The sequence below is a fragment of the Sinocyclocheilus rhinocerous genome, unplaced genomic scaffold, assembly GCF_001515625.1.
Source record: "Sinocyclocheilus rhinocerous isolate Xijiao unplaced genomic scaffold, SAMN03320098_v1.1 scaffold896, whole genome shotgun sequence".
Taxonomy (NCBI): domain Eukaryota; kingdom Metazoa; phylum Chordata; class Actinopteri; order Cypriniformes; family Cyprinidae; genus Sinocyclocheilus; species Sinocyclocheilus rhinocerous.
In genome coordinates this window covers 874520-899123 of record NW_015648505.1, presented here as the reverse complement: position 1 = coordinate 899123, position 24604 = coordinate 874520, and the positions used below count along the sequence as shown (strand labels likewise).

The window sequence follows — 24604 nt, the reverse complement described above, 5'->3', positions numbered from 1 at the left end:
ACAGTATGTAGAAAATAATGTGTTTTTTTAACCTTAAACCGCATAAACACATTTCATTACACCAAATTCACAAACTAATGTTCTTTTTAGCAGCATCATATGACCCCTTTAACTATTATTTATGTGATGATATAGTAGTTATTATTTTTAAATTAACCTTTTTTATATTTTCAGCTTTAATTTTATATAATATATATGTGTGTGTGTGTGTATATACTGTATATATATATATATATATATATATATATATATGTATATTAGTACTTAAAATTAATTATTTATTTCAGTTTTATTTAATCATTATTTCAATTACCAGAAACAGTTTTTAGTAGTTTAGTTTTAGTTAACAATAACAACCTTGGACAGAATTAGATTCTTAATTTATTATTTAAATGTATTTATTTATTTTTAATTATTTGACTATCCCCTAAACTGAGCAGTGTTGCCACATTATATACAGTAGGTTACAGATGGTCAATGTGTTTGTAACAGCAGAGGCATGTGGTAAAAATAAGAATTACACCAACACAAATAACTGCAAATACAGATGCAGCCTCTGTATACTGCATCTTATGGATTGATGGTCTTTATTGATGGCTGTGCACGAGAGTTATGCACTGGGGTTGTAGAGGTCAAACTCCTAACGACTAGTGATCAGTGAGGCCCATCACTATTCCCATCACAAACAGGTCAATTCATTAACACACCAAGGTCTCCAAGGGCAACCGCAATGATAGGGTCACAATGGTCTAGTGCTCTGGATACAGTTATTGCTCTTGTATGCGTGAGCGTCATTCACTAACAAGAGATTGTGGTGTTTTTACTAAATGGAAAAGGCTCTGTAATACCCAGGCTGTGCTCTTTCCTATGAATAGCAATGAGACGGCCTTTATGGTTAACCTTGTGTGCTCATTAGTGATACAGAGGAGAGAGTCAGACTTACTCCTTGAATTCATCAGTAACAGCAGCTCTTTGGTCATTCATGGTTTATTGACCAAGCCAAACTATCTCGGACTAAACAGATGGTCTTAATGTACTGTGCTTATGCTGCATGCTTAATGTGTACAGCCATCATTAATCATATAGATTCGTGCCTTTGCCTTTTTTGTATTGCTTGCATGTTGAAAACAACTACATCTTAAGCTTGGATGTTGAATCTCATTGGCGCAACTAATGGCATGAGTTTGGGGAGAAGCTGTCTGTTTGTCATTCAGTGGCAGCATGCAAGGAACAAGTTGTGAATTTATTTTTATTTTTTGCCACATTTTTGGCGTAGGCTAGCTTAAATATTTTCATTTTATATATATATTAGGGCTGCACGATTATGACAAATCATAATTGTCGATTATTCGCTTGAAATTGTAATTGCGATTATTAATTACGATTATCACAATTTACATTGAATGATGTTTATACCGTTGTTTTATGCAACTGCATGCCGTATTTTTATATGAAAATAAACAAGCTGAAAACACTAACTGAAAAACTTTTAGTGCTTTTCTATAGGATTAAGCCTCAAATGTCAACTATACATCGGAATGGTTTCTTCTTTAAATTATAAAAAAGTAAAAATATGAATGGTATTATAATGTTATACTAAAACTAAAATTAAAATAATAGGAAAACCCCTTAAGATAACATGTAGAAAGAAAGAAAAAACACATCTTAAGCACGCAGAATAACATAAGTGGACTTTGAACGGTTACGTAATTGTGGCATCCCTAATTGTAATCGCGATTAGAAATTCGATTAATTGTGCAGCCCTACCTCCAGGAAGTTACATCATTTAGGTGGGGAAATACAGCACGAAGTATTAGCAATGAATCTGATTAATTTTGTGGTTTGTCTCACTCAGAAAACATTCCACCCTTGATTTAATTACAGAAAACTGAAAACATTTTTAAAAGATGAATTTGATGAGCAATTCCTAACTGTAGCTCTCAAACACACACACACACACACACACACACACACACACACATACATACATACATATATATTTATATAGCAATTTGTGAATCATATCATACATTTGCTTCCACAAAATGTATTTAAAATGATGGAAATATGGAAATGCATGGAAAGCACATAAAATGTAAGTAGCTAAATACACCACCATTTGAATGTTGGGGATTAGGATTTTTTTTTTTTTTATAAAGCAATTGATACTTCTATTCTGCATAGATGCTTTAAATTGATCAAAAGTGACAGTAACAACATTTATAAACCTACAAAAGATTTCCATTTCAAATAAATGCTGTTATGAACTTTCTATTTATCAAAGATTCCTGAAAAAATATAATATTTATCCAAAATATCTTTTTTTTTTAGAGTACAAAATCAGCATATTAGAATGATATCTGAAGGATCATGTGATACCAAAGACTGGAGTAATAGAGAAAAATTTGAGAAATATTGAATTTCTTGAAATATTTCACAATATTACTATTTTTAAATCAATTTTAAAAATCCTAACAACCCCAAACTTTTGACCACTGGTGTATATTTTAGTGGTACTTTAAAAACATTTAAGTCATTTTGGCCAAAGAAACCATTACGAAAGGACACAATAAGAAAGGATCAGCCATTGTAGACAAGCAGCAATTTGTGAATCAGTTATTCTTTTGAATTCTTTTTACTGAATTGATTCTTAATGATTCATTCACAAGACTGATTCACGATTTCATGATACTTTTATGGTGCTTTAGTGTCATTGAGGTTTGAAAGTTACAGTCCCCATTCATTGTTAGTAAACAGTTTCCTTCTCTGTTCTTTGAAAGAAAGAATGACATGAGGATGAGTAAATAATGACAGAAGTTTCACTTTATTTTGGGTGAACTATTTCTGTACGGTATTTTCCAGTTTGTGACTGTAGGCATTTGATTTGTTTTATTTGTTTTATGACCGTTGTATCATCCAGCCCACATGGTCTCCAGAGGACTTGCATCTGCACAGTGTATAAACAGACATACAGGCAGCTGCAAGCGGATATGGATAGTCTGTGTCAATTCCTGTTTAGGGAAAATGCTCTCTGTAGGTCCGGGAGTTTTACTTATTTGCATTAAACAGCAAGAGAGAGAGAGGAAATGGGCAAAGAACAGAGATACTGGAGAAACATGCGCCAAAGACCCTGCTGTTTCCCTCCGCATTCAGAATGTTCATTATCCAACCACAAGTGTGAAAGACATGCACACCAGCAGGGGCTGGACTGGACAGTTATTGGCTCTGGGTGACTTATGACGCATGCGGCAGACTCAGCACTGTGGAATACTAAGAACCAGAGAGGGAAAGAGCCTCAGGACTCGCTCTGATGTTCCTCTGAAATATGCCCCAGTAACTAAAAGATTGATCATGGCCCTGTGAAATGTGAATGAGCATGTGTCTTAGCTGTCTTTGTGGTATGAAGCGCTACATCCTCGCCAAGATAAGCCACATCCTTTCCTGGAGTTGCAAATGCTCAGATGAATTTGTTTTAGGTGACAAACTGCATAAAGTTTTAAAGAGATGCTCTGGTCGCTTTATTAGCTGTGTTCTAAAACTTAGTGAGCTGCCTGTACATTTAACAAAAAAATAAATAAAAATGTGTAGAAACAATTTACACTCAGAAAGTGCTAGAAACCTTTGCATTTAGGTATGAAGAAATATCAAACACTGAATTAAAAGTGAAATTTGAAAGACTGAAAACAATATTTTCTTGCAAAACATACTCCAATAATCTTAAAGATCATTTTTACGCAAGTTGCCTGAATGACAAGATGACTAAAAGAAATCTCTGTATAATTGTTGGTTTCGGGTTCAGTGGTTTCATGAATCACTACAAAATATGTGTATGTATATTTTTATGTTAATTGGAGTATAGTTACAAGCTGGCAACATAATTGAAAGCTTTGGAATCAGTTGTGAGGGGAGCCTCCTGTGAGCTTCACATGAACACTGCTGTTTGTTGCTGTCTGTTTAATCAAGTTGCTGTCTATTTAGAGTGTTCCAAATCAGTCATTTAGGAGGTTCCATTTCAATTAGGATTCTACCTTAGAAGGCAGCTGTCTGTGCAGGGCTTGTGCCATTCTGTTTCATATTTGGATAGTTTTAGTTTTCAATTTTTAATTGTAACATTGATGTGATTGAATTCATTTAACAAACAATTCACAACTGGTGCATTAAAAAAGACAAATCAGCACCCACAACTAACATAAAAAAAAAAAATCTTTAAATAGGGATCCAAATCAAAGACCCTGTGAAATCAAAATGAGAGTTTTATGGCTTTTTACTGAGGTCATTTGTATAGTGTACTTCTAAATTCACTTTTAGTATTGATACTAAAATGTACTTTCTATCTCAGTGTTGCTGTTGTTTATTAGAATAAAACTATTAAAAAGAGTTTGTATTAGTTGAAATAAAGCTAAAATACAATAAAATAAAATATATAAAAAAACTTTAACAAAAAAGAGAAATGTTGACTTGAAGAGTAACTGAAAAGTTCAAGTTGAATTGCTAAAATTACTAAAACTAAACAAATTCAATATATTATAAATAATAAAAGCACATACAATTATTAAACTTTACTAAAAAGAAAACTAAAAATATAAACTAAATATAATATAAAATCATAATTCAAAAATATTAATAAATAATAGTATGTAAAGAACACTAAAGTAACACTGACTCATAATAACAACCCCCCCCCCAATACCGCCTGCTACTGACAATCATTGTTCTTGTCTATGATGTAACTGAAGCCTTTTAGCTCTAAATGGAAGAAGCTTTTGATGTCTTGCAACTTCTTATTTCAAGAGTCCTGAAAGTGTGACCAAAAAAAAAAGAGTTAAAAGCTGCTGTTGTCCTATATTTTATTTTTTAGCGATTCACAAGCAAACTGGCATGTCGCCTAGCTAAACTTCTAACAGTTATGCATTAGCACAGCATGCTTTGGGATATGTTGCTCTTTTTTAAAGAAAGAGATAAATATTCATGATTTGACCTCAATGTGTAGTTAAAAAAGATGACATGAATACTGAGTCCCGCTGAGCAGGCATAATTGTTAGGCAGAGCATCAGAGTGAGTGTAATTTCTGGGTGTTGAGTGCAAATGGATTAGGTTTGCAGGAGAGATAAGAAGAACGTCGTCTCCGCTGAAGCCACACTTTGGATTATGAGTGAGAACTGTAGGAAAATCTATGACAACCCATATCCAATTCATTACCCAAGCCATTTATCATCTTGTCTAGATCCTCAAAATGGCTCTGTAGGAATTTAAACGATCCTTCACTGATCATACCCTCGTTTAGTGGTCGACAACATCTGTAGCGTCTTTAAATAGATTCCGAAATTTCAAGTGGAAAGATAGTGCGCTGTTTGTTTGCTGTGAAACCATGGAAATGCTTCCCTCGTCGGAGTGGGCTGCAGTAATGTGAAACCGTTAATGAAAGCTGAGAGCTTGTAGTCCTCTGCTTGGTCCAGTCATAAAAAAGTAACATTTATCAAGCTTAATTTGGTGTTAATTGCACCATATGATTTAATCAAGTAGGACAGGTTCCTGGATTCACATCCATTATCAAAAGATCATAGCCTTAACTCTATTCCTAATTCTAACCATAACCAACCCCTAAAACCAAAGACAAATGGTAGGAAACTAAACACTATGCATGCTTTGGCCACTGCATCAAGTGGTTCCATTGTACATAATTAACGTTCATTCTTGCATAGCGGTAACACACTTTAGTACTCAAAGGAGCGATATAGTTGAAAACTGACCATAGAAAAGACATATTACACTAATGGCCAGAACAGAATGCCTCAGAATGCTGAGAATGCAATGCATATTGTACCTCAGATGGTGTTGACACATTCTGGAATGCAAATTTGCATAGTTAGATGATTCATAGACTTAATATGTTTTAGGCCTAAACAAGGAGGTCTATAACACCTGGTTTGAGCTATCCATTAGCATTCCTCTTCATCTCAGTGGCAGTTATTTGGACGTATGTGATTTGATCTGTCATTTTTTTGCTAATGGTTGCTCAGTTCTGCAGCCAATTTTGAGCCAATTGTCTGAGCTATGAAAAATGTTAAACTCTTACTGTAAAAACAGTGGGTTTTTTTTGCAGCAGTGCCATAGAAGGATCAATTTTGGCTTCCCAAAATAAACTTTCAGTGATCAGTTCTTCAAAGAATCATTTTTTTCCCCTGAAAGAACAATTCAATAGTACTAAAAACCTTCTTCCACTATTAAAAAACCCTTTTTTGTTTTTGTTAAATGTTCTTCATAGAACCATGGATGCTAATAAAGAACCTTTATTTTTAAGAGTATGTGTATATAGCTAATTATTTATGTGGTGGCATGACACTTGATTGGCTGATGATGGACTGTTCCAAACCCTTCATTAGGGTGAGAACCCCTCACACTTGGCTCATGTGGAGCTTTTGTTCAGGAACCTGGTATGTTTTCTCTCTTAGTTTGGTTTGTTTAGGCGTATGAACACAGCAATCATGGTCGGATCCGCTCCAAACCAATTGGTCCAAGATTGGCTGAACAATGTGGTCTCGGCCTGATTGAAAACTCTGTGGTAAGAAAGCAATCCGACCCAATGGACCAATGATCCAAGCTGTATCATAATTCATAATGGGAAATATGTTACAACAGTGTCTGATTCTGTGGGTGAGCACATTACATATCCAAAGAGAGCCATTCATCTTAAAATGTTGTGTAATTGCAATTCTCTGAAACAGGTGCATTGCAAGAATGCTGTCCCAACAAAACCTTGACACTATTAGCATAATCCTGGAGCATAGCGGTGCACTCTGACCAATGAGAGGACAGTTTTATTCACATGTGAATTGCATAAACACATTATGGTACGCTTTGAAATGTTGCCAAAAGGAACCAAGAAGAAAATGATAAATTGTAATGATTTAAGTCCCTGTTTCAGAACAAAGCCAACAATCTACTGGTCTGGAAATAGTTTTTGTGACTATACAAGTCCATTTGAATTGGGCATAGGGAGAGGCGGGGCGTAGAGGACCTACAATAATGTACAGTATTTGAAAAATAATGTGTTTTTTGAACATTAAAGCATGTCAACATATTCTGTTACACCAAATACACAAAATAATGATCTTTAAAATAGCATCATATGACCCCTTTAAATATATTTACTTGCAAACATCTATACACTCTTAAAAATTAAGGTTCCAAAAGGAGGTTTTCGTAGCATTGCCATAGAATAACTATTTTGGTTCCCCCAAGAACCTTTCATAAAAAAAAAAAAACATTTTTTTACATTTTAATAATTCAAATAACCTTTTTTCCACTAACCTTTTTCCCTTTTGTGTAATGGAAAGGTTCTACACCATTGATTCCAATAAAGAAATCTTATTTTTAAGAGTGTACTGGTGCAAAACCCAGAAAAACTTTGGACCAAACCCCAAACCTTGGGCCTAAATGTAGTTTTCACCCTAAAGAATTGAATGGTGACAAACTGGGACAGCACAGACATCTCATGTGTTTGCATTTTACTCTTCTTGGCTTAATTCGTCTTGCAGAACTGATGCATGTAATTTGCAATCATTTAGCATTATGTGATCAAAAAACAGCTTGACGTTTTCCATCTGCATTTGATGAGGGATTAGTTCTGAACATTTACATTGCTTCGAATGTATATAATAGTCCTTTCATTAGAAAATGATTATCTGCTCGTTCTGTGCTCCGCCATTCTAGAGAAGTTGTCTCTGAGGAGAAACATTCAGTCGTCACCCACTCTCTTGAGTCATTGATGGAACATCACCATGTAAACAGCAATTATGTCAACAGTTGAATCAAGCAATTGACCTTAAATGAGAGGTTTGAAGTTGTTTCCCAACAAAAAGAACCTCACATAACCTTAACCACGTTTTGATCACGTATGCTCTTTTGAGTTACTCTAAGCAGCTCAAGTTTTTCAGTTTCGTCATCTTCAGAAGATGGTGGCTTGATCAAAGGGGACGTCCGTTCTTACATTCGCCCTTAGCTAGATAGATTCTGTAATAAATGTGCCACCAGTGGGAACATCAGCGCCATGTTTGGGGGTCTCGCACAGCATTAAGAAGGGAGGCGAAATTCTCATATTCGTTGAGCGAATGAATCATTAATCCTCTTATATGCTCGACTAAGCACGCTCAGTCTTCATAATGTTCCCCAAGTTTTGAAATGCATAAAACTGGTAGTTAATATTCATAGCAGCAACAGAAGAAGAAAAATCAAGTTCTGTTATGACCCAAACCCTCACTTACAGTAAAAGTAGGGGTCTGTGGTTTTGACTGATGTCTGGGCCTTTGCGAATGCTTTCCATGAGGACATTGGTTTGGACGTGGCTCTGCTTTTCCCTCCATGGTTAGAGAATGGTCTTGGGCCGTGTCATGCAGGATGGTCAGAGCGAATAATGGCACTTTTTCAGGGATCATGTGGACAGATTTGTCAAGCAGCCATTCCAGCAGGATTATTTCAGCATGGGACTTTGTTTTATTGTATTCGAGCAAGGCGTGGTAGACTGAGGCGGTTGGTTAATCGAGCATTGTCTTCATTGCCGCTCCAGGCTGTGTCCCCTTGTCAATGTCAAGTCACTGGAAGAATGCTCATTCGCTCTCATCTGGAAATCATCAACTTGCTTTTATAAAAAATATAGTTGCATGTCAATATTTAGTGTCGTTCGGGCAGAATGAAGTTGTGGTGAGTGAGGTCTTTATCTCCGACATGCTCTGTTGCTGTTTCTGATGCCATCCTGTGTTTATTATGTTTTCTCTCATATTGCTTGCGGTTTGACCTTGAGCCGTAAGCCTTCCTGTCACAGTCATGAATTGGGCCTTGAGATAAAATCACTACTATAATATGAATGAAGTAGAATCTTAAGAACTGGTTATTGATATTCATTTCCCAATTCACAAGCCCTCGATTCGAATGACTACCAAAATTGATTCACTTGTGATTCTTCTGATACACTTCACTTACATTTTCAGCTACTGCTATAAATTATACAGGTATCCTTTCTAACTTTATAAGCTAGTAAGAAAAAGTTAAGAGAAAAAAAGGTAAGACATTTTTTTTAAACAAATTAACAGCATGGCCTAAACTCTGCTGACTTCATATAATTTTGCAGATTTAATAATGAACATACCCCAAAAATAAAGTTTAAAGTAAGCTTTCATTTGAATTTCCAGTGCAAAAAATTATAGCTCTGAATGTATACATATCATTCATTCACACACTGTATGCTATACTGTAATATAAAACACTTTCCATCCAACCTGTAACATTTTAAAATAAATTAGTATACTATCAGTGAAAGTAATGATGGTGTGATTCTGTAACCGTTCTGATGGTTAATTCAATGAAGGAGCCACCAGACTAATTCAAATGGTCAATCTCCTGAGTTTGTGAGTCTTTTTGAAGGATTGAATGACTTATTTTTTAATCGAACTGTACTCCTTGTGCAGTGTTTTTTATTCACTAAAAAGTACCGGTTCATAAGAGTAATTTGTTCATGAATTAGAGTAATTTTGCTATGCTGTATGTTTTCATGTACTAAAAAAGAACCAGTTGTTTTTTTCCTAGCCTTAAATCTTAGGAAACTCAACTAAACGCTAAATGTCTTTGTTCACACACGGATGCAGGCCCTTGCCCAAGCCATATACCCAGTTCTCACCGTTCTCATGAAACATAAGCAGCTTTCCTCTACAAATCAAACATATTAGCTAAAGTCCTCAGTCACGTTAGTGTAAAACTGAAGGCTATTATTTTCTCTTTTTTAGATTTCCTACAATCTCTCTTGGACACGTTCATGGATTCTGTGCCTGGCATAATAACCTAACCTCATATGACCCCTGAGGAATTTGATGTATCGAGTTGCATTATTCACACTCACTCTGTACGGCTCATAAGTCCCAAATAAAATGTTTAGTTCTCTGTGTTCTTGCATTCCTGACGTCCTTGATGGCCATGTTGTTTGAGGAGCTGCATTCTTAACAGCGTCTACACAAGATTACATTGAAACAAAGGTTCATCTGCTCCAAATGAGCAAAAAAAGCCTCAGTTGTGAAACATGCTCATTCAATATGCAGAAAGAAAAAGACTCTAATACTGTGCCCTAACTAAACGCTATGTGATAAAACCACAAGCAATACAAGCATTCGCTTATAGCTATCTCTTGTAAATCTGATGCAGCTGAGACAAGCAACAGGACATCCTGTCATGGTTAGGCATGGGCCGGTATGAGATTCTGACGGTATGATAACCTAGATAAAATATCACGGTTTCACGGTATTACGGTGTTGCGATTACAGAGGGGGAGGGGTCGTGTGACTCGCTACGCTCTTCGCTGCACACAAGTCCTGCACTTTCCGTCTTTGACGACACGTAAAAAAAACTGTGCATACCACAGGAACGGTATAAAGGAAAATTTTAGTGGTTTTGAAACCGTAACTTTTCCAAACCGCGGTATACCTTGAAACCGGTTATCGTCCCATGCCTAGTCATGGTGAACCATGCTAAAACATGCTAGCAACATGCTAAAATATCTTAGGAGCATGACAGTGGCCCTGTCCCAAATGGCACCCTAAACCCTCGTGGTCCGCACTTTCATGACGTAATGCCGCTTTGACTGTCGGGTAGAAGTCTGCTGCCGAGCTCGCCCCAGTGCGGGCTCAGCAGAAGTGTGGATCGAGGGCGCATAACGGCCGCAAAGGGGGCGCTCGCGAGCACCCTTCTGAATGCTAAAATGAAGAATGGGACACCCTATGGTCTCGTGGACTTAACGGACACGCGCACGCGGCGGCCATTGTAAGTCCATAAGACCGCAAGTGCACATGAAGTGTTCCATTTGGGACAGGGCCAGTAACGTGCAAAAATGTAAAACATGCTAAAACATGTTAATCTAATAGAGTATATTAGAGTAAATCACACTAGCAACACCAAGTAACAAGGATAACAAACGTTATAATCACTTTTTACTTAAATATTTACAGTCATTTAATAGAGGAAACAACATATTGACGTTATAATATCACATTTGCTATTTTTCACACAGTGAATGTACACAGTACATAAGAAATGAACTTAAATGTCCCATCACTGATTAACACATATTGGACTTTCTTTTGGTTGTAGAATTGATTGATTGGGGTTAGATGGTATTAAAGATGATCAGCCTTTGTTTCTGGTGTTTGAGTGATAACTGAAATTTGTGTTCAGTTCCAGGAGCTCCAGCTGGAGAGGGAAACCTTGTTAGTAACCAATCGGAGTCTTGCAGAAGAGAGCCTCTCACATCGCCCTCACCTTCAAAACGGCAAGCGGCAATTGGCTGCAAAGTACGAGGAACTGGCAAAACTGACCGCTGCCTGCAGGGAAAAGCAAAGCCGACTTGGTGAGTAGAGGTTTAGGGTTTTGTGCGAGTGATGCTGTGAATGCTAATTACACCAAGCATTTCTCATTTTCCTCATGATTCAATACACATTGTGTTGTTTGCTTCTTATATTAACTATATCTAGGGCTAGGCAATAAATCCATATCAATATTTATCAGAAAAAATAAGTCCATGATATTGATCGTCTCGTCTCGCTGTATGAGGAGACTCCACATGAATTTAATCTCTTCAGAGCTGATTGTTCTCTTCATGATTTCATTTGATGGAAGCTACTGGCAAATACAGACTGAAACTCAAAGATTCTTGTGACAAACCGCCAAAATAAAAGTTTGGTGTAATTTGAAGAATAATGACAGAAATATATTACTATTGTATACAATTCTCAAAGTAATAATAACAGCAACGATACATTTTTTTAAAACATTACATTGAATTATTATTATTACTATTTATTTTTTAAGGAATGTCATACAACCGAAATATTTTTATCCATGTTTTGATACAAATTCCATGTGCTGTAGTGCAGCACCTAATTTTTTTTTTGTTGCAATTAATTCAGATTTTCATTTGAAAATATATTTTAATTTCAATCTTGATTAAAGTTTTAAAGTTTTATAAACTCCTTACATTACACACCATTTTAAATGGTTCATTTAAATCATAAAACACAGGATCCAGAAAGGAAAAAAAACAAACAAACATAGAATTTGGGGGAAAAAATTAAATGGATTTCAAAGATTACTCGTTCCCACTTTATTTTAAGGTCCAATTCTCATGATTAACAACCCATTAACTACGACTTTTGTCTCAAACTCCTAATTTGCTGCTTATTAGTAGTTAGTAAGGTAGTTGTTAAGTTTAGGTATTGGGTAGAATTAGGGATGTTGATGGAAGCTACTGGCAAATACAGACTGAAACTCAAAGATTCTTGTGACAAACCGCCAAAATAAAAGTTTGGTGTAATTTGAAGAATAATGACAGAAATATATTACTATTGTATACAATTCTCAAAGTAATAATAACAGCAACGATACATTTTTTTAAAACATTACATTGAATTATTATTATTACTATTTATTTTTTAAGGAATGTCATACAACCGAAATATTTTTATCCATGTTTTGATACAAATTCCATGTGCTGTAGTGCAGCACCTAATTTTTTTTTTGTTGCAATTAATTCAGATTTTCATTTGAAAATATATTTTAATTTCAATCTTGATTAAAGTTTTAAAGTTTTATAAACTCCTTACATTACACACCATTTTAAATGGTTCATTTAAATCATAAAACACAGGATCCAGAAAGGAAAAAAAACAAACAAACATAGAATTTGGGGGAAAAAATTAAATGGATTTCAAAGATTACTCGTTCCCACTTTATTTTAAGGTCCAATTCTCATGATTAACAACCCATTAACTACGACTTTTGTCTCAAACTCCTAATTTGCTGCTTATTAGTAGTTAGTAAGGTAGTTGTTAAGTTTAGGTATTGGGTAGAATTAGGGATGTAGAATATGCAGAATATGTGCTTTATAAGTACTAATAAACAGCCAGTATGATAATAATAGGCATGTTAATAAACAACTAGTTAATGTAGATAATTGGTCCCTATACTAAAGTGTTACCAATTACTCTATGGAAATTACTTTTAAACAAATTAATTCTTTTTAAATCCATTTTCAAAAAACATGCAAAATGCATTTACATCCACAATAATGGTATGAAATGAATATTGATATTGAACAATATGAAAAAAATTAGATTTTTGTCTATTGGATTTTTGGCTATTTCGCCCAGCCCAAGCTATACCATAGGCCTATATAATAGTTAGTTCCGGTCCTCTAATCTGATTAGCATGCAGCAAGGAAAAAGCAGGAAGTGGGAAAACCAAGTGTAGATCTGGAGTGGTTTGATTACAGAACTGCTTTAACCACATACTCTGGCCCACCCTGCCTTTTTTTTTAACCTCTACATGCTTTTTGTGTTGCTTCTCTGGTCCGGTTGTGTTTAAAATGTGACCCAAAAGTGTCAGGACAGAACATCTTTCAGGGAAAAATTATTCTGTGCTCCTCCCAGATTAAAGCAACGTTAGACACGTTAATTTAAGCATGTCGCTAATCTGATGCCCGATATCTGATGATACGCCGGCTGTTGACTGAGCAGTTTAAGAATAGCATGGGGACACTCCTGTCGTGTTCTTCTGGTGGTAATATTTCAATATCACCAGGCAACATTGTTCCATAATAACACACCCTGACGTCTGGAGCTCCTCAATTATTCAGCGCGAGAACGGTTGACATGCTGACCTATGCTTGGATTGTTGATCCTTCCAGCTGCGATCTCCAACGCTGGAGCAGCGTTACCTTCAGTCGCCCCCTTACCAGGGTGGAGCCTAGCGGTCAGGTCCCAAAGGGGTAGTCTGGGGCCACAAGGTCCCCACCTGGCTTCCCCACCTCTTTTCAACACCAGTCCAGGAATAACTGCCCTCATCTGGTTCAGACGTACTTAAGGTGCTCAGGTTTCACTTCCCTAACAGTTCCTCAGGGTTCACAGGGACTTGTTTTGCTTTTTCTCTCAGCGTGGCCAGAATAAGAGAAATATTATTGTGTTCTTCTACGGTCTTCCTTTTTGGCTGAACGCTCAGCATGATAGTTTCTCACGCCCCATCTTTTTTATTGGCCCACTGACATGGCATGCCGATTATCAGCTTGTACAGCAGAGAGCTTGTGGGTTAGAAACCAGTTCTTTTGTTATTGTTTTCTTTATTATTTTAGGCTTCAGAGTTCATAACGGTACATGGTCAGGATTTGAGCATTGACTCCTTTCAATGGTTAAATAGTCACAGTATTCTAAATGTTTATTAAACCAAGGAAAATAAATTGGAGGAAAATAATTTCGACTTGAGTTTTCCTTCAGTTTGTAAAAACAAACAAAAACATGTTTATAGTAAGGCACTTACAATGGAAGACTGTTGGGCAATTGTACTAGAGGTTTTAAAAGCAGAAATGTTTTTCAGTAAAAATTATTCAGTAAATATTTGTGAACTTAGCCTTTCAAGGTTTGACTACTTTTCTAGATGGATAAACTTCTGGTTAAAGTGTTATCCTGATTCCTGTAGGTGGAATTTGTTCCAGGTAAACTGCTTTATAGATATATAGATAGTCAAATTCCTTTCTGTTTTGCTTTTACAGATATCATGCAGAAGTGAATATGTTTACGGGGTTATGACATAAACGATCTCATGCAAACACATAAATCAAGCTAAATATAATCTACTTGGCACATCTGGATATCTGACTCAAAGCACCTTTCTTAGCTCTCATTAAAGTGTTAGTTCACCCAAAAATAGTGCTGTCAAATGATTAATCACATCCAAAATAAAAGTTAAGAAAGTTAGGAAGTTTACATAATATATGTATGTGTACTGTGTATATTTATTATGTATATATAAACACACTTGCATAGAGTATATATTTTTAAATATTTACATGTATATACATTTATATATTTGTATTCTTATATTTTATATTATACATAAATATAAAGATAACATATTTTTCTTAAATATATACATGCACGTGTTTGTATTTATATATACATAATAAATATACACAGCACACACAAACACACACACACACATATATTATGTAAACAAAAACTTTTATTTTGAATGTGATTAATCGTTTGACAGCACTACCCAAAAATGAAAATTATGTCATTAATTATACTTCACTCATGTTGTTCCAAACCATCACATTATGGTTGAACCACTGATGTCACGTGGACTATTTTAACAATGTCCTTACTACCTTTTTGGGTCTTGAACTTGTCAGTTGCGTTGCTGTCTATGGAGGGTCAGAAAGCTCTCAGATTTCATCAGAAATATCTTAATTTGTGTTCCACAGATGAACAAAGGTCTTACAGATAAATAATTTTTTATGACAGAATTTTTATTTTTGGGTGAGCTATCTCTTTAATAAGGATGGCCATTGACTGTGGGCCAATGTGAAGGACCAATGCTGTGTATTTAAAATTGTATGTTAGTTGATTTTGTGTATCTGTTTTTATGCCCTGCAAACTTAAATGTTTGATTTTCTGTGATGTACTCTACATTGTTGATGCAAAAATTTGTATAATGATATCTAGCTGGTTAAAATAGATTAAAAAAAAAAATACATTTCAACATTTAATGAAAAATGTAAATATTTATACTTACAGCAAATATAAAGATACATTACTACAAATAAAAATCGATCATTCTTTTCTGGTGGGGCAGTGAAAATGCTTGCTGCACAAGAACTTCTGGCCCAACTTTGTCAGCAAGAAAAATGACTGTTTAACCTTGCTTTTCCATCATTTGCTTTCTTAGTGCTGCTATGATCAATTGGAATTGTACTTATATAATTCAAAAGAAGGTTTTTTGGCACATGATTTAACCAGGGTGCAAGATTAATTGTGGAAAGCAAATAGCTTTGTATAAAATAGCTTTGAATAAGACCTATAATGAGCCTATTTTACATAGAATTAAGCTGTGTTTTTGCACTAAGAATGACAGTAACTTTAATTAATTAAACCAAATGAGTTTAAGTACTCGTTGATGCTTAGTTTAAGCATATTAAGTGTCTTGGAATGTGGGTGGACAGTGAAATACCACACTCGAAAGTAGTGCAACTGTTTAGTTCGCTTCTCTGTGTTTAGGCCTAGTCAAACAACAAGTATCTGTTGTGTACACTGATTTTTTTGTTTGCAAATGAAACTGCTTAAATGAAGTGGCCCAGCTGGGATCTCAGAGGAAAACGTTGGAATTCTGGAAGTCTGTCTCTGAAATTCTTGCTCCGCCATTGTTCTTGGCCTGTTCAGTGCACAACCTGCAGTGTGCATAAATGATTTAGGCATGTGGTGGCTGTACAGACTACAAGATTAGTCAGTCGCATTAATTTATGTACGGTCAGCCCGTATATTTCCGCTGTAGCTCACAACATTGTCCCACCCTTTGTACTTTTGGGCCTGCATTTTAGCCCTTAGACCAAAGAGGCCGATATGAATTATTTGTTGACTTTTTTGGCCCCTCCTCACCATTGTGCAGCCCATCTAGTGATGCAGATCCATTTGAAAGGGCTTTTGTTTGAAACCCCACCTCCAGTGCCGTTCAAAGAAAAGGCAGAGATTCATATGATAGTCAGAAAGTCGACCCACCCTTTCACCCGAGAGCCTGGCAGCGTCTGGGAACCAAAGTCTGAAGGAGATAGATGAAAAAAGTTGCTGGAGTGAAATGCCAGAATGAAATTGAACTGTCGTGAGCGGGCAGAGAGGAGGAGGAGACGGTGGGGTTCCTTCGGTGTCCAACAGAGCAACAAAAGATCAGCGGAGATATCTTCTAGTCCGCTTACACGCTCTGACAGAGCTTGTACAGGAAGTTCCCATCTCCATGGCCGCACGGGAAAAGATCCACTCAAGAAACACTGTTTTACAGGACGCTTTTTTTTCCTTCACTCTCGCAGCTGCCGGCCAGTGACGGAAGAAGGGTGGAATGTTCACCTTCCTGTCACCATGTAGTGCACATGTACTGTACCAGTGCCTCCAGCTGCAGGCTACAGCCGGATGGGTGGGAGAGATCATTCCCCCAACCCCAAACATCTGATTCTCATTCTCTCAGAGCTGAAAGAAAGAATGAAAAACTGTTGGATTGCTCCATCAGCTGAGACCGGAGTTTTGGCTAGGAGGCTTGCGAGTTATTGCGTAATGCGCAGTGGCAGCGACAGACGTTAGGAGAAGAATTTGGCTCTGGAAGGTGCACTACTAGTTTCTTGGTGGGAATTCAATCTAGCTTGATGATGCCACCATGTCGGGCGGTTTCGCTCCCACTTAGACTTTCCCATTTGCTTCTAATGCTTTTGCCAAATGCGAACGAGCATGACTCAAGATTATTCAAGTCTCCCGTTCCTTCTGTTCTTCCTCACATGTGGCTGACGGCACATTCTTGACCTGTAGTTTTTTCTGGAGGGCGACGTGGTGCTGGTATGCAATACCATCCATCCTGCTTCAAAAGCAAAGAGCACCGCCAGTGCCCTTTTATTGTTAACCTAGCGTGACGACACCGTTTACCCGAGGCCCAACCTGCTGACCTTTCACACACACTACAGCCTATCATTGACATCTCAACACAGAACTTTCACCAAACTGGTTGTCAAACGCTCCACCCTTTACAACAAAACCCCCTCCACCCCTCCGGAGGGGGTCAGCCGTCATTGCGGGTGTGAAAAGGGCATCTTTGTCTCAAAGTGCCTGTAAATTACATGGCTAAGAGGCATGCTGGGGCAGCCGAAGAGGCCGGGGAACTTTGTGAGAGCGCACTGATGGAGGAGTTGGTAATTAACAGGATGTGAAGTCGCTCTGGCCCTCTCTCAGTGTTTGAATGCAGGGGGCAGTTATCAAAGCTGGATTAGGGCCATTGAGCTACCACACACATGAGGCCTTAATCACTCAGTGGGAGAAAGGGGCCTCTCACAAGCTTTTGAAATCAATCTCCTGAGAATCCAACCCAAACTGGGAACTCCACGCCAAAAGCCCTTAGAAAAAATACACTTGATACATTATGTTGACATTTCTGTGTTTGACTCTTTCACATTGGCTTAAGCTCAATGACATTGAAAGGGAGGGAAAACTTAATGCTCTGTTGAATATTAGAAAAATGGCTCAAATATTTTCATAACAAGTCCCACTAATAAGCATACATTTTTTGTAAGATGGTAGATTGTGCTCAAGTTCATTCGCAGTACTATGATATAAGTATTAGACAGTATTATAATATAGGACCGATCTGCTCCTTAATGATACATTTTATAGAACTGTATCTAAAAACTATGTTATTGCATCTGTTTTAGCATGGTAATAGAGTTGGAAAGTTGAAAATAACTTTTCTATTTTATTGTATTTTTATGTATTCCTTTGATGGCCATGATGTGCTGCTTAATGTTTTTGTGTAAATCATGAAACATGAAACAGCATTTATTCACAGTAGAAATCTTTTGAAACAATAAAAGCCTTTACTATCACTTTTAATCAGTTTTTAACAAATATTAATTTCTTTCAAAAAAGAAAAAAAAAATGTACTAACCCCAAACTTGCATGGTATATATTGTTACAAAAGATTTCTATTTTGAATAAATGCTGTGCTTTTTAACTTTATTCATCAAAGAAAATCCTGAAAAAGTATCACAGTTTCCAAAAAATATTAAGCAGCACAACTGTTTCCAACATTGATAATAAATCAGCATATTAGAATGATTTCTGAAGGATCACGAGACACTGAAAACTGGAGTAATGACTGCTGTGCCATAACAAGAATTAAAATAGAAATTAAAATAGAAATATGTTATTTTAAATTGTAATTATATTTAACAATATAACTGTTTCACTGTATTTTTGATCACAACTGTTTCCAACATTGATAATAAATCAGCATATTAGAATGATTTCTGAAGGATCATGAGACACTGAAAACTGGAGTAATGACTGCTGTGTCATAACAAGAATTAAAATAGAAATTAAAATAGAAATATGTTATTTTAAATTGTAATTATATTTAACAATATAACTGTTTCACTGTATTTTTGATCAAATAAATGCAGGCTTGACAAGCAGAAAACATCTTACTGATCCCAAACGTTTGAACGGTAGTGTATATAAACTTTAAAATATATACCATTTTACTTGTTCCAAACCACCACTACATTTACCACCACAATACTTGTTCAAAAAAACATGGTAATGCATTGTTACGAATCCTGCCCATGGACTTCTATCTGCTTGCCACCAGAGATCGCTCTTCCATTATATTGACTGTCACACTACACAGACTTCCACATGTCACCACGGACTACATTTCCCAGCATCCATTGCACTAATGACACACACAGTTGTAACCAATCTAAGACACTTTATAAGCCATGGACTTCCTCTTTCAAATCGCCGAGTATTGTTTAACATTTATGCTGTTTACCGTAGCTACTTTACAGAGCCAATTCCCGGTCCTAGTTTGAGTTTCTAGTTCTAGTCTAAGTCTAGTCACGTCTTGTTTCCTGATTACCTGGCTGTCTTGGATTTCTCTCTCGTCTTGTCGTCTGGATTCTGTTCGCACCTCGCTTGGATTTATTATCTGTCCATGGATTACTCGCTTGCCTCAACCTTTGGATTATGTTCGCCGTTGATCGACCTACGCCTGTTTATCGGATTACTCTTCTGTCTTGTCCTCTAAATACCTGTTTGCCATTGTCCGACCCTTGCCTGTTTTGACTATGTTTTGGAATAAAGCTTTGCACATGGATCCGCATGTTTCTCATCTCAGTCACCCCGTTACAGCAATAGTACTTTTTTGTTAGTGCCTATTTTTGTTATGAGCCATTTATGGCCATACACGATTGTTGAAAGAGATGTAATCATGTAGAGTCTGTTTTGAGCACGTTGCCGTTTATTAGAAGAAAATACATGCTGACCTAGCTGTCAAGCCTTTTAATTAAACAGAAAGGTCTCCTCAGGCACCTGCATCCCTGCATTCGGGCTTGTGTGGTGTCCTCACATTGTCTGTTTTGACCCGAGGAAAACCTGAACAAAAGCCCTCAATGAGTGCATTCTTCAGGAGGGCGCTGGTGTGCTTTCCCCTCTAATTTTACATCAGAGGTTTACACTTTAACACAGAATTTTGCAGTGCAGAAGCATTGCATTTGTCAGTTCAGTGCTTTAATCAAGGAGAAGTGTGAATCATTTACTCCCTGATATTGTTCCAAACCTGTATGACTTTCTTCTGGGGAAAGATCATCATTGATTTATGACTTCAGAAGTCTTGCAGAAGCCATATGGACAGCTTTTATGGTTCTTTTTGACATCTTCACTGTGAACTGTCATGCATTATGGTATTTTTATGTAATTATCCTTTTGTGTTCCATGGAAAGAAATGACAGCAGATCGATTTTAGAACATTCATGTTGATTTTTGGCCTGAACTAATCTTTTACACGTGAATACGAGAGGATATGATGCGCAGGCTTTCGCATGCAAACGCACCGGGGTGCGTTAGTCGTCTGAAGTCATTCCTTTCATTCTGATGACAGGAAAGCAGCCGGTGGTATTTATCTGTAAAGACCACAAAAGAACACCCACCGTTCTGTTATTTTGACAGGAAGTGAGGGAGTGTGTGTACACACGCTTGCAAAGTAGAGGGCTTTGCAATTTTTCCTGTGCATATGCTCACACATTAATCAAGTCTATTAAAACTAGTTTTGCCAAGAGTTCCATTAAACGAAGCCAGTGTGAACTAAACCACGTGGAATAAATTCCAGATAATCAATTATTCCAAACAGTTGTCACTCTTATACTTGTATACCGTCCATCATTGTGGAAGTACACACCAATTTCTTTATTGAAAGAGAAGGTGAGTTATAGAAAGTGAAAATATTCTTGAATGAATGATGGGAGGCCGATCACAGCAATGTGATGACACAGCAGCATTAGTTTGCGACGCAAACAAAACGTTTGCTAAAGTGTTACATTTCAAGGTGGCTTTACACTGATAGAAGTCCTTGTGTAAATAGCACTTTCCTTCCATACATATTAATGAGTCCAATCCATTGACATATGACTTGGGTTGACAGGGTGCATTGCGTTGAAAAATTGACTGGTCCACCGGGTCTTGCATGCTAAGTTCTTTTAGCTGCTCAAAACGTAGAGAATGTGTTTTCTCGTGTATTTGCAATGAACAATTCATCTTCAATCAATCATTCACCAGTGTCAGTCAGCTAATATCTCATGCTTGGAGGCATGCTCATGCATATTTTACTGACATAATAATTAGGGTAATCACCTAGCTGGCAAGATAAAAATAATTAGTTTTCAGTTCACTTCAAAATGCTTTTGTGGCATGACAAAAATAGATTTATTGATTCTTAACCAATTTTGAGCAAGTAAAATCAAATTAGGTTAATTTACATCCTTTGAAAGCTGCACTAACACGGCAATAACAATAACAGTTTTTTTTCTAGGTTATTGATAAGTCAGGAGCAGTGTTGTTATTGATAACTAAAACCGACACTATTAAAAAGTGTTTTCATTAAAATTGCAATAAAGCTGAGATCGAATATAAATATTAGATAAAATGCTTTTAAAAGCTTAAAAAACTTGTTGCCTTGGCAAATAACTGAAAATAAGTCGAAGTACTAAAATCAACTAAAAATATAATAATAAAAGGTAATTCAAAATATTAATAAATGCTGTAATATAAATGACAAAAGCACATTACACAATTACTAAAACCTAAAAAATGTAACCTGAAATGTAATAAAAAGCTACTTAAAAATATCAATAAATACTATAATAGTACATAAATGAAGTAATTAATTTTAATCACATGTGATTGGATATCATTTTGTCAAATATACGTCATTGCATTACGTGTAAAACGTTAACATTGCAGACTACTGGAAGCGTTTTCTGGAATTCTGTCTTCGTGATTTTTGTTGTGTTGTTAGCTTTTGTTTTCTTCACTAATAGCATTGTGTTGTGTATTATGTAATGCATAGCAATGAGTCATATCCATTGACATATGACTCAGATTGACATTGCATTGCATTGGAAAAAAAAAAGCCTAGTCCACTGGGCCTTGCTGGCTAAATTTGTTTTGCTACTCAAGACTTGGAGTATCAAATGATTAATCTATCATTTATCCAACACTCACCGTCTTCAGCTAATATGTCCAGATCAGAGACTCGTGCATATCTTTGTATGCGTCTTTTGTAGGATAATTACCAAGCCAGCAAGATGAATAATCAAGATTTAATTAATTTGAAAATGCTTTATTGCAAACAGTCAATAGTCTTTCTTCCTTGATCTTTGGATCATCTCAATCCTGCTGGAGAACATGATCATCAAGTTTTGTTTAGTGCTTCAGTTTGAGCGCTGCTGAAGGACAAACCTAATTCTACAACATTGTAAAAATTCATTTTTGAATTTTTTTTATCAAGTTATTACACTAATAAATAATATTTTTATTATTTAATTTTATTTTGGACTCTTGGACCGTATTGTACAGTATGTTGTCATTATAAATAAGTGAGAATGTGAGTCTTTGTTGACGTCGACAACTGATTTAATATTGTTAGGTTGCCTTGTCAAAAAAGAAGCATAGTAATATACTTCAAATCTTAAAAGTATATTTCAAAAACTGTTCTTGAATATAATATAATGTAATATTAATGAAATAAAAAGCCACTTAATTGTACTTAAGAGAACACACTTTATTGTTTTTAGCACAATTGAGTGCACACAAAGTATACTGTGTGTGGTAATAATGTCAGATTGAAAGTTTTAAAGTACTTTTTTGATGTGTTGAGTAACATGCTAAAGAACAGTAAAGTAAACAGTAAAGTACTTGATTATTATTGCAATGTGCTGTTTAATATTATATTTAAAATTAATATATTTTAAATGTACTGAAATGACAAATGTGTAACTACAAGAAATGATGAATGATTTTCAGTATTCAGCAGTACACTTTAACCATATTTCAAAGACAATAGAAGTTATAATTTATTTATTGGAACATTATTTCCAAATTATTCTTTTTAAAATGATGCTAAAATGTACTTCTTTTTAACAAGGGTTATCCTGTGGGAAGAAACCGTTTTGACTTTTGGAGAATAAGAATGTTTTTCTTTTACAAATGCTAACAGGATGGTGAAGTCAGATCTCAAAAGACCTTTTGTTTGGAACAAAACGAATGTGTGGACTCAATGAAATCAATTAGCATTATGTATTCATGGAGGGAGGACAGCGCTTGGCTCTGGTTATTGATCTCTGAAGTTCAGTCCAGGTGAATGATGATTTTCTTTCTCTGATTGGCCATTCCATTCATGCGCCTAATTGGTTTCAATTCTCAATTCTTTTCGTTTCACGTGACCACTTCCAGAAGAGGACGGTGATCTGTCTTGTCACAACAATGAAAGCGTTGGGTCCTTAACTTCATATCCATCACGCGCCATCATAACTGCGAGATCCCACAAGCCCCGGGTCATATCTCTGGCTCCAGTAGTTTCCTCGCCGTGATTCGAGCGCCCTGTGGCCCATCTGCATGGTTTCTCTCCAGTATGTAGGTCACCCACAGCTGCTCCCCAAGTGTTTGTTTGGCTGTCTGTCGCCTTCTATTACTGTTTCATGCCGTGGGTCTCCGGGGTCATCCACGTGGTGTGCCACTCCCCCTCGCTCACGCCGACATGCCTCAGCAGGCACACGGCCAGAACCTACAGATACACACTAATGCATGTGACATAGTGGGCCTTTGATTATTCATGTTGTGAGAGTGGGGCATGTAGCGGCAGTATTAAAGGCTTTGTTGTGAGTTATTGGCAAGGCGTGTGCCTGAGTGTTGGCATCTGTCCGTAGTAGTGACAAGATGAATTGAGGATGACGCTCATCATATATGAGTCTTGCTTCCATGAGAGAATCTCAGATAGATTAACTTGAACCAAGCAGCAGTGAATGCTTGAAAAAGCAAGTCTGGAGATGCAGTAGCTCACTTGAATAGAAGCATGGTATTACCATGATTATTTAAACAGGGTATTATGGTGATGACATGTTTTTGGTCACTACCATGATTATTACAATGTAATAACATGTAATTTCTGCACTACTAGCTACACTAAATAAAATTGCAGTCCGTTTCACATAAATTACATTGCGTGATTTTGCCACACCTGCTAATAGCAGGGGAAGTGAGATTATCCAGAAATATCTAAATATCAAAAAAATATCTAAAAATAAATGTATTGATCAAATTATTTCAATGTTTTTATTTCTCCATACACTGTTCAAAAGTTTGGGGTCAGTATTTTTTATTTTTATTTTTTATTTGATCAAAATATACAGTAAAAACAGTAATAGTGTAAAATATTATTAAAATTTCAATAAACTTTCATCTGTTTTAATTTTAAATTTTAAATCACATATTTAATATTTTAAACGTAATTTATTCCTATGTCCGAGGCCCGGACTCCGCCTCGGCCCGTAGACCAAGCGGCTCCACCTCGGCTCCTAGCTCCCTTGCCTCCACTGTCACCCGTCGATCCACCAGCTCCACCGGGCTCCCTTGTCCCTCCGGCTCCGCTTTGGTCGGGCGTGGACCCGCCATCGCCTCAGGACTCCCCTCCTCCGGCTGCTCCTCGTCGC

General features: G+C 36.4%; 1 protein-coding gene across 1 annotated transcript in view; it reads left to right on the top strand.

Moving 5' to 3' along the window:
- The window catches only part of LOC107709757 (vacuolar protein sorting-associated protein 37D-like), a 46347-nt gene that overhangs the window by 3168 nt on the left and 18575 nt on the right, over positions 1 to 24604 (top strand). The window contains exon 2 of the mRNA XM_016514362.1: positions 11218 to 11389. Coding sequence (XP_016369848.1) covers positions 11218 to 11389 — 172 coding nt within the window. The remainder of the gene's footprint in view (positions 1 to 11217; positions 11390 to 24604) is intronic.